The sequence below is a fragment of the Lytechinus pictus genome, chromosome 7 (assembly GCF_037042905.1).
Source record: "Lytechinus pictus isolate F3 Inbred chromosome 7, Lp3.0, whole genome shotgun sequence".
Taxonomy (NCBI): domain Eukaryota; kingdom Metazoa; phylum Echinodermata; class Echinoidea; order Temnopleuroida; family Toxopneustidae; genus Lytechinus; species Lytechinus pictus.
Window position 1 is genome coordinate 942,933 of NC_087251.1, and position 11,010 is coordinate 953,942.

Genomic DNA, 11,010 nt, shown 5'->3' on the forward strand with positions numbered 1-11,010 from the left:
AGGAAAAAGTAAGTAGCTTCTTTTTTTCAAAGTTTTATTTTAGTCAAATGAGACAGTTAGGTAAACCCGGATTGTATAACAACCCTTAAACAGGTACTTTTAATTTTTGCTATCCTCTCGAATCTTAAAACATACAGGGAAAAGATAAATTTGAAAGATTTTTATATGTTACTTAATATAACCCCCTCCCCCCAAAAAAAAACTACTCGGCATTCCTGAATTCTAATCCCATGTTTGGCATGAAAACATTTTCCAGGTAGACAAATATAAAATCAAGCATCAAATTACAATTATATCTTAATGACTGAAATTTATTGCAAATGGAAGTGCGAATGCTTTTTAATGTAAGAATGTCATTAAAAAGTGCTGGTCTGACAAACTCCAATTTCAAATATTATACATAAAAATGTTTTATGTACAGTAGTAAGAAGTATTTAGTACACTCAACATAAATCTTTTACATGAGATTCGGCCATTTCTCACAAGTACATACATCATAAATATTACTAGCCAAAGTTTCCTTGCTCTTTGAAGCACATGTATTTTGCAATGCACGACTGGAGTAAAAGCACTCAATATATGCACATTTAACTGCTCTAAGAGATGACATTATACACACCACATCTGGGTCTTGTTTACATATATTCAATTAAAGGGTATAATTTGGCTAAGATTGAAAAAGCTTGATCAATTCAGATGCTTCATACATAAAAGGCAATATATTCATCATGAGGTCTATTTTTATGTTATATTTTTGTGAAATAAAAATGTGATATTTTCAGTGATATATCTTGAGCTGTACCTTTAAAGATAAGGAATAAATTTGATATTTTTTTTCAAAACATAGGGAAATTATCTTTAAAACTATATGCTATATTGAAATAATGCCAGTTTGGAGATCAACATGGAATGATGATCAAGAGACATGTATTGTCATTTCATGATTTAGCAGTCTGCAGTACTATTCAACCTTCAGTAAGTCTATTCATTGCCAAAGTTGAAGCAAAGTTTCAGATTATATTATGCAATGCATGTGTATTTACTTATATTAAGTCAAAATTTGATAAGATTTTGATAAAACATGAAATTCTTATCAAAATTGATTTTAATAAACCTTTTTTTTCCAAATCAAATTCACCATCTGTGACTGGCAGGATAGCCATTTAATATTTGGCTTAATAAGAGGCTAAAAAGAATTTACACTGACATTGTATATACAAACATCTACAGTCATCTATCAATAGCAAGAACAAATAATTTAGCTAAAATATGTAGCAAACTGTGAGCATTATTGCATCTATCTTCCTAAATTTATATAGGCCTACATAAAGTGAAAAACTGTGAAGCTACTGATAAGATGAATGGTAGTACCACAAAATATTTTTGATGGTTGAATTTAATGGAATTTTAGCATAACACTAATTACAGATTGAAGCTTATTTACTTGCTATTCACAAAACGTAAGAATTAAAAAAAAAAAAAAAAACACAAGCAGAGTGTCAAATCTATCATGCCCTCTTATTCAGCTCATTTTTTGTTTATATTTGTTTCTGACATGTTTTGAGAAGTACAAGTAAAAAAATCTTCAGCTTGTCTAAAGTGGTCAGTGTGATGTTTTGGGAAACTACTTGCTACACTGTAGTTTATTGAAACAATACAAACCTTAGGATCAATATTTTAAAAATCAAGTAAAATACCACAAAATTATAACACAACAATTAATACCATGTTTTGTTGCAATAAAGTTGGTAAGATACATGAATCTGTATGTACATGAACTGATAAATGAACATAATTCTTTATAGTGGGCAAGAATGGCTAGTAATAAACACTGTTAGTTTGATGGTTTATAAATATCCCTTGATATTAATACTTAATATTTATATCAAATAAAATAAATATCTTAATAAGTATTGAAAGGATGGAATTTAAATTAAATGAATTTCAGTTTCTGTGATATGTAATTATGAACAGAAATATGATTGAAATTAAATTTCAGTTGTGGAAAACATTCACATATATATTTAATATCAAATTCCTTGATATATGTAGTTATATGCATGAAAATTGAATACATTTTTACATACAGTGAAGGACATACATGTATATATTGCATAATGATTGTACTGGGATTTGAATTTCAGCATTAAATTACAAATAATTTTCTTAGTCTTTGGTGTGTAAAACACTTGGAAAAGTTCATCTTGTCACAGCTCATAACAATAATGAAGGGCAATTCCATAAACTATGTACCTCCAACCCTCTCAACCCCTGTATGTGTGACCTAGAAATGGCTTGTCCCTACTTTCTTGTTCATATGAAAAGCTGTAATGCTCTAAAATTATCATTAGAAACAAGCAGTTCACAAAGAGCAATTAGAAAAATAAGGGTTGGGCATACCAAAGGGATGATTGTCTTATGGAATTTCCCTGAATTCAATCACTATTTTGCAATTACACTGGACCCCATTTTTAAAAATGAAATGAAAAAAAAAAGTGAGGAAAAAAAAACCCAGCAATAATTCAATTACACTAAGACTATAGTATGGCAACTGTAATCATAAACTTCTAGTACCTTTTTCTGAATTATTACAGTTTTTAAAGTGTTGCAAGAGATGGATGTGAACAAAATCTAACTTTTCATACACACTCAAATGTCCTGCTAATCATGGTGGAAGTAAGTGAATTCAGCAATTTTTCTTTAGCCAAGAAATCAAAGAAGTGGAAGGACTTTAGATCTGTTGTGATCCAATTTTCAAAGAAATGGTCATTACATTTGATATGAACATTCCAAGTTTCCAACCTATAAAAACTTAATGATCAAAGTACTGAATAATGGTATGGATATTAAAATTGAAATTCCAGTCTATTTCCAGACTCCTTTTAAGATTAAAAGCAAAATCAATTCCAAATCGTCATGACATCATCTGCAACTTGAAGTCCATTTGGACTTTAATCTGATCACAAGGCTTGCATCAAAGTAGAATACTTGAATTTCCAAAATGAAAAACTCCAATCTGTTTATAAAAAATTACATCTAGTTGGATCAATTAGTGTGCAGCAAATGTATTTTTAATGTGAACTCTTTTCTGATGAAGATAGCTGTCTTCAATACTGTCTCAGTCCTCCTTTACTTTAGTCTGACAAATATAATTTTTTATCATAACCCTTAAAGGGCAAGTACACCCCAACTAAAAGTTGATTTGAATAAAAATAAAAAAAAATAAAAGAAGCACAAAACTGAAATTTTCATCAAAATCTGATGTCGATAACAAAGTTACACAATTTTAAAGTTTCATTTAATTTTACAAAACAATTATATGCACATCCTGGTCGATATGCAAATTAAGGGGAATGATGACATCACCCACTCATTATTTATTTTGCATATCATTATGTGAAATTTTTTTTTTTTTTTCTTCTCATTTTTCTGGGGTAGACTTGACCTTTAATACCTCATAGATGTATCTTTTGAGTTGTAATATGAATAATGCAAATTAACCGATGATCAAAGCATACTACTTTCAAGGTAATATATTTGTGCTTTTTAATTACTTGATAATGGGAGGTAAACTATAAACAGGATCTTCTAGTTTTCTTGTTCTTTGTGACCCTCTAGCTGATTTCTCTTTTTGTTTTGTTTTCATAGAACTTCTTGAAGAATCTGCCTCCATTCTGTTAGACCATTCTTTCTGCAATTTCTCAGAAGACCTTATGCTCTGACTATTGTTTGGCAGATGGTTCTTTCTTGCACTAATTTTGGCATTATGTTCATTCTGGGAGCTGTACGCAACATGAGGACTATGTCTGAATTTATCACGCTCTTTTCTGTTCACTTCGGCAATTTTGAATTCATTCTCTTGCCGAACAACCTTATCATGTTGATGATGTTGGGGATCATGCTTATTTTGTTGTCTTGTTGACACTTCTTGCTTGGCTACAACATGTGACTCTACATGTAATACTGCACCTTTTTGATGAAGTAAATGCGTTTTATGGTATTGATGGTTTCTTTGTGCTTCATGATGATGTGTGCGCTCAAACTGTTCAAATTCATCTCGGATTACTTGGAGGGCATCATCATGCCCATGCTTGTGATGCCGATGTTTCTTTCCTTTCCTGTCTTTCTCCCGATGTTCTTTGTTCCTGAGTGAGTCTTGACCATCAGGTCTATGTCTTTCAATGCTTGGATTCTGAATGGATCGTGATGAATGCCTGTGCTTGGGATGCAGACATTCATCATCTTTATTGCCCTCTGATATATTGCTGGATCTTAGGGACGTTTTCTGCAATTCTTTCTCCTTCTGAAAAAGCAAAAAGAAAAAAAACAAGAAAACAAGAAAAAAAAAAGAAAATTTGAAAACCAACAAAACACAAGAAAAAGGGCAATTTTCACACCAAAAAGTCAAATTCCAAAACATAATTTTCAAAAATAACAAAAATATATATAAATACCTGCAATATTTATGCTCTTGATATGACTGAAATTTGATAAAAATTTTCAAAATCAATCTTTATTTCCGGCTCTGTGATATGTGATCACTAAAGATACTGAGTGTTCAATTTTTTAATTCCTGGGTACATGAGCAACATGCAAACCAAACATGGTATGACTTTTATAGCATGTGCATATTTGACTTCTATAAAGGAAGCTGTCATGAAAGAAGCATGCAACTGTTTGTTTTTCCTCTTAGTTTGTTAAATTAAATGTATGGTCCATAATTTGCAAACAATTTGACAGATGAATAGCAGCTAATATTGCCATAGCTTGGTAAATATTCAATTCTAATCTTTTAAAGGACAAGTTTGATTTAAATAAAAAGAGAAAAATCCAACAAGCATAACACAGAGAATTTCATCAAAATCCAATGTAAAATGAGAAAGTTATGACATTTTTAAGTTTGGCTTAATTTTGCAAAACAGTTATATGCACATCCTGGTCTGTATGCAAATGAGGGGACTAATTGACATCATCCACTCACTATTTCTTTTGTATTTTATTATATGAAATTTTCTAATTGTCTCCTCATGGTAATGTGAAAGAAGTTTTAATATTGCCTGGTTATGTGGAATTACCATTGTTTTAACATTTTATTGTTCAGTCAAGTTGGTCCTTTTTGTCAAATTTGTAAAATTGAAATATTGTATAATTCAAAAAATAAAAAAAGAAACGGTGAGGGACATCATCAACTCTCTCGTTTGCATGTCACTGAGTTCTGCATATAACAGTTTTGTGAAAAGTAAGCAAAACTTTAAAATGTCATAACTTTCTTATTTTACATCTGATTTTGATGAAATTTTCAACATTATGCTTGTTGGATTTTTCTCTATTTGATTAAAATCCAAAAGAATTCTGGGGTGGACTAGACCTTTAATATTAAAATTAAATTTTGCACAGTTTTTTGAATAAGTTAAATAGGCTTTTAGCACTTTTGTACATGTAAACTAATAGATTGTACACTGATTAGCAAATCAAAGCTATAACGGTTCCCTTACCCTAAGTGAGCGTCTTATATCATCTTGAGTACACGACGCCCCTCGTGATATCAGTCGGGATTCCACACATGGCTGATTCGTCTCAATCTTTCTCTTTACTGAAAAGACAAAAATTAAATAAATACTTTTTTTTTAACACAAATTTGAATCTTTTCCCAGGTTACCTTAATCACTTCACAATAATACATATCTCAAGTGGTTTTTTTCTGATTAATTCAAGACAACAATGTTGTGATTGTGTTGTATTCTTTTATAATTTGTATGTTGTAGTTATTCTTTTAATCAAATGATACAGAATTTTGATGAAATTTGTGTTTTGAATGAAGAAGATAGTGACCAGGCAAGTATACAATGTAAGCTGGGGAATAAAAAAAAAAAAAAAAATTATCATTTAATCATACAATTCAGAAGTGATGGCAAAAATAAAAAAAATATATATAAAATAGATTATTAGTCTCATTTGTGTTTTCTGATGACTTTTTGGAAATGAAACCACACATGATAACATATCAACTGTCTCTTCTAACCAATGCTATTCATCAACACCCAGGACAGCTCCTGCACAACTGTGCACAGTACTAGTAGATGTAGCATTAATCTAATTTTCATTACTCTACACTTTCAAATTATTTTATATAATCCATTCACTAAACCATGTTTCTGAATGTATTTTAGCCAAATCTGAACAAATCTGCTAAATTTGACATCAGAATTATTTTTAATTCATCTGACAAAGTACTTCACAAAGTGTCAACTCCCTATTTGAAGTGGACTGTATTTATTATGAAACTTATTTACCATAGGTTGTACTGGTGGAGACACCTTGGCAGTTAGTAGGTACATACTGCTGGGATGGAGTACTGGCTGGGCACACTTGCCCCATCGGACATATATTACATCACATGCTGATTATTACCATGGTAACCAGATGGATTACAGGAATGATGGTGAGATGAGTGGACTGCTAATGGTGGAGATGATGATGGATTAGGTAACCATGAAACCTGGCAAATACCCAACCTGTGTTATAAAGGAAAAAAAGAGGCTTAGTAATAGAATTTGAAATGAAGCATATAATCACTATCTATTTGTTGTACTGATATGCCAAAAGTATGAATAATTATACATGTAAGATAACAAAAATATATATTATTTGAACATGTAAAAATTACTTTCAATACACATTTTAAGCAAATAAATACAAACACTTTATAGCTTTATAGGGCAATTCCATAACATATGTACATCATCCGTCCCCCTATAGGTGGGACCTTCATGAAATTTTCTGTCTCTAATTTCTTGTTCTTTTGACAGTCTGTAATGTTCTCAAAGGACAATGACTTGGTCAGTTTATAAAGTGAAGTAGGACTTGAGAAAAATGGGGGTCGGACATACAAAAAGGTTGATCATTTTATGTAATTGCCCTATAGAGAAATTTGGGAAGTCCTATTATTATTCAGTATGATGTTCCTTCTTGAATACTCTGTGATATTATTTGTTTGGCGTCACATGTGCCTGGGAGGCAAAAAGCGAACTGAATCACTATGACCCCCAGGTCTCTCCTCCCGATATAACTGATTGAGTGCAGGTGGACCACTACACCGGGGTTTCCCCTTAAGTCAAGTAAACACTCAAGAATAAACGAGAACAATGGCAGTCATATTTAATTTGTATTAGGAATGTACCAGATGTAGCAAATTACTATGCCATATCCATATTCCATACCCCCCCCAAAAAAAAAAAAAAAAAATGAACGGAAACTGAGAAAATTTAAAATCTTGAAAATATTTTTTTTCATCCAACCAATAATACCGTACATGTATAAAACTATTACAAAATTTAATGTGTTGTCTATTTCATGCAATGGTATTAAAATAAATTTTAAATCTAACAGAACATGAACTACAACTCTTTTTCTTAATCCAAACAGAGGCAAAAAATCTTTGCTGCTAGGAATTAATTTATAAACAATTCAAACTTCTGATCATTTCAATGTTCTTTCAAGAGATTGTTTCTACACGCAATAAAACCAGAAATAAATTTGATGTCCATGATAAAGCTTGTCAGAATGTACCAGGTTGATGGTTCACAATGATTCAACAAAGTCAGTATTTAGTTTCAATTTTTTTAAGTAGGGCTTACAAGTTAAACTTACATGATTGAAAGCATTTAAAAAAATGTTGTTTTTATTTCACTTGGTATCATTTTCACATAACTCATACATATGTAGATATAAAATTCTGTGTGAATGAATTATCTCACTTTATAATCGGTGACACAACATCTGTCCCCCCCCCCCTTTGGCAATTGCTCCGGGCTTAATTTCGTAAAGATAAAGGGTTAGGGTTGTAATCGGATTTAATGTTAGGTTTAAGGTTAAGTTTAGGGTTGAGTGTAGTGTTAAATCAAGGTATCCCAAATTTTGTTGGGTAGACACTTGTAGAAAGTTGATGAAGGACACCTGGGGTGAATGGGGAATGGAAAGTTAAAAAGCTATGACCATGTTTAAAGGACGATTCCACCCCAACAAAAAGTTGATTTGAATAAAAAGAGACAATCCAACAAGCATAACACTGAAAATTTCATCAAAATCGGATGTAAAATAAAAAAAGTTATGAAATTTTAAAGTTTCGCTTTAATAATTTCACAAAACAGTTATATGCACATCCTGGCTGGTATGCAAATGAGGAGACTATGACGTCATCCACTCACTATTTCTTTTGGATTTTATTATATGAAATATTCTAACTTCCTCCTCATTGTCAAGTGATACAACAATTAATTCCTCCCTGAACATGTGGAATTAGCATTGTTTAATACTATAAGGTTCAGTCAGGTTGGTCCTTATTGTCAAATCTATGAAAAATGAAATATTGTGTAATTCAAACAATACAAAACAAAAGAAACAGTGAGTGATGGACATCATCGACTGACTCACGTAGTTGTGCATATATCACTGTTTTGTGAAAAATAAGCGAAACTTTAAAATGTCATAACTTTCTTATTTTACATCCAATTTTGATGAAATTTTCAGCATTATGCTAGCTTGATTTCTCTCTATTTATTCAAGCCAACATTTTCCTGGGGTGGACTTGACCTTTAAATTAAATGCAAATTTCAGATCTGTAACATTCTCAAAATAAGTTCCAAAAAGTATCCAGTGAAATGACAACCCAAGTGTAAAAAAAAAATCATGTGCTAAATAATTCTGGAAGAAAATTTGTAACTGCTGAGAAATGTGAAAAAAAGGGTCTTTTCCAAGCAATAACAAAGGTTCACACATCAGCATATCAGTGTTGGTAATCTTTAGTGTGTTACATGTAGCTTCTTAGCATAGATTTCATCATTCTACAGACTATCAAATCGAATTTGCTCGCTGAAAGTACTTGAAATATAGCTTTGAAATAACCAAGTACAGATGTAGATCAGTGTGATAACTGTTTTCCTCTTGAAATTATTGCTCACTGCAACTACTCAATCTTGGCTTCAAATGCTTCAATTTCTGACCATCGTGAAATATGCAAATGAGCAATGACACAGACGTGAGGAGGCACCCAAGGCACTGTTTTCTGTTTTTATCAAGAACACATTCCATCAATTCATTAGCATTCTACTTTGCCAGTGATGAAAGAGAAGATTAAAGCAGGCACGGATCTGCAAGGTGATTTGTGTGTTCACACAATTTTGTCATGAACATGAATCATGAATCAGAACATAGCTACACCGGGAGAGCATTAAAATTATCTTTTTATCGACACTGCTGATTACTCCCTCATTTCAATTCCTACACATTGCAGCTGTGAAGCATTACATGTATGTGCAGTGCAATTCAGGAATTATAGATTATTTATTGAGCAATACTGATTTCAGTGCAGTATGCAGCATAGCCTTAGGCAAGAAAACTTAACTGAAATCAAGCAATATTGAGACATACAATGTAGAGATGCTGATGATGATGGCTGTTAGTAACTTCAGTTTATGATATGGAACTGCTCTATGTGTCCCCAATACATGTATATAGCCAAGTGTTAAGCTACAACAAAGCAGGAGGTCCCATTTTGACAAATCTGGTATGAACCGGCTGCTCTACCAATGAGCCAACATGCCATGCAAAACATCATAAAATCATTAGTACTAAAATCCCTGATCAACATGTACCAATCCTTCTGCAGGAATATAATATCTTTATGAAATAGTTCAAAATACACCCTATTTGGCATACAGTGTAAGTCTGTATTTTCTTAAATTTATGATACTAGCATGAACGTAATCTTTAAAAAAAATCTTAAAATGTTTCTGAAAACCATGAATTTGTAAGTTGGTTAAATACTGTGTATTGCTTGAACAGAGAGCTCAGTATGACCCCACCTTCAATCAAGCAGTCCCAATCAATATCCTCTATACACAACCCATGGATGGATAGTGGAGGTGCATCTATAATGAGAACAGACCACTCAATCTATTATTCCCTATGCGTACAGCAATAAATCCAACAACAAAAAATCTCTGACTAAACTGTACAGTCAGTCAGTCAGTCAGTCACTACTCTTTTCTTTCAAAATGAGAACTGCAAAGTCTAAAATCTCTCAGCTCACATAGATACAATTGCCTGGAAAATAAAAAATAAAATAAGCATAGCATAGCAGATAATCATGGGTATTTTACACACACACAATAAAATAAAGCAATACATTCTTAACATTTATGGGTGGAAAATCACATTAGTCTCTACTGTCTACAGTTTTCAGATCATAGTTTTATGAGAGACAAATGCTATTAATATTCCACTACGAGTATTACATGTCACCCGAAATGTATTAGTCCAGGAATGCATTAGTGCAAATCTCACTGATAAAATTCATGCAGCCTGAACGCATTTCTCACATCACATCATGTGTACTAACCTTTCAGAATAAGACAGTTTTTCTTCTTTTCCTTAATCTACTGAATCACTATCCAACTGTACATGTGCATCATCTACTGAAGAAAGACTCCACTAAAAGGAAAACTTAAGTCTAAACTAAGAGAATACAGGTCCTTGACTTGCTTCACAATTGCTCTTCACATCTCAATTGAAAGGGTTCTAAGAGCCAATCTCCAAGCCTCTAGGGTTTTCTCAATTCTTTCAAAGGAAGAACTTTACTAGTTCAATGAATGACCCTTCTGCATACTGTCCCATTCACTTTAAGTATAACTGCCAATATTTAGAGTTTTGTTTTCAGTGACAGGGAATGTTGATGGATTGCCATTGATACAGATGGTGGTTTACTATGCTCACAAAAGTCACAATAAAGTCTGATTTTTGGAGAATACATGATAAACAGTAAATCGAAAGGAGCTTGCTGTGGAAAACATGTACATAATACACAGCATAAATCATAACTGAAATGACTGTGTTGATTTACAACGTACAGTGTAGTTCAACAAATACCTTCCAAATGTTATTTCTAATCGATACAATACTGCCACCAATAAATTAATATAATTTACTTACATGTAGGCCTAGGTAAAAGTG

At 32.1% G+C, this 11,010-nt stretch overlaps 1 protein-coding gene across 1 annotated transcript; it reads right to left on the reverse strand.

The window, feature by feature from the left end:
• Positions 1 to 284: 284 nt before the first annotated feature.
• Positions 285 to 10,493, reverse strand: LOC129265184 (corepressor interacting with RBPJ 1-like). The gene is made up of 4 exons (XM_054903196.2): positions 10,400 to 10,493; positions 6,294 to 6,515; positions 5,496 to 5,593; positions 285 to 4,303 (listed from the first exon to the last, which is right to left on the reverse strand). Exons 2-4 carry the CDS (start codon positions 6,376 to 6,378, stop codon positions 3,551 to 3,553), a joined length of 936 nt encoding a protein of 311 aa, XP_054759171.2. The 5' UTR covers positions 6,379 to 6,515; positions 10,400 to 10,493; the 3' UTR covers positions 285 to 3,550.
• Between the last annotated feature and the right edge of the window lie 517 nt (positions 10,494 to 11,010).

Excerpts from the sequence above, each read along its gene's own strand:
- LOC129265184 (XM_054903196.2), bottom strand. The coding sequence starts at position 6,378 with ATGGGGCAAGTGTGCCCAGCCAGTACTCCATCCCAGCAGTATGTACCT. Across the intron at positions 5,594-6,293 it reads CTCCACCAGTACAACCTATG|TAAAGAGAAAGATTGAGACG; the intron begins GTAAATAAGTTT and ends TTGTCTTTTCAG. Across the intron at positions 4,304-5,495 it reads ATATAAGACGCTCACTTAGG|AAGGAGAAAGAATTGCAGAA; the intron begins GTAAGGGAACCG and ends TTGCTTTTTCAG.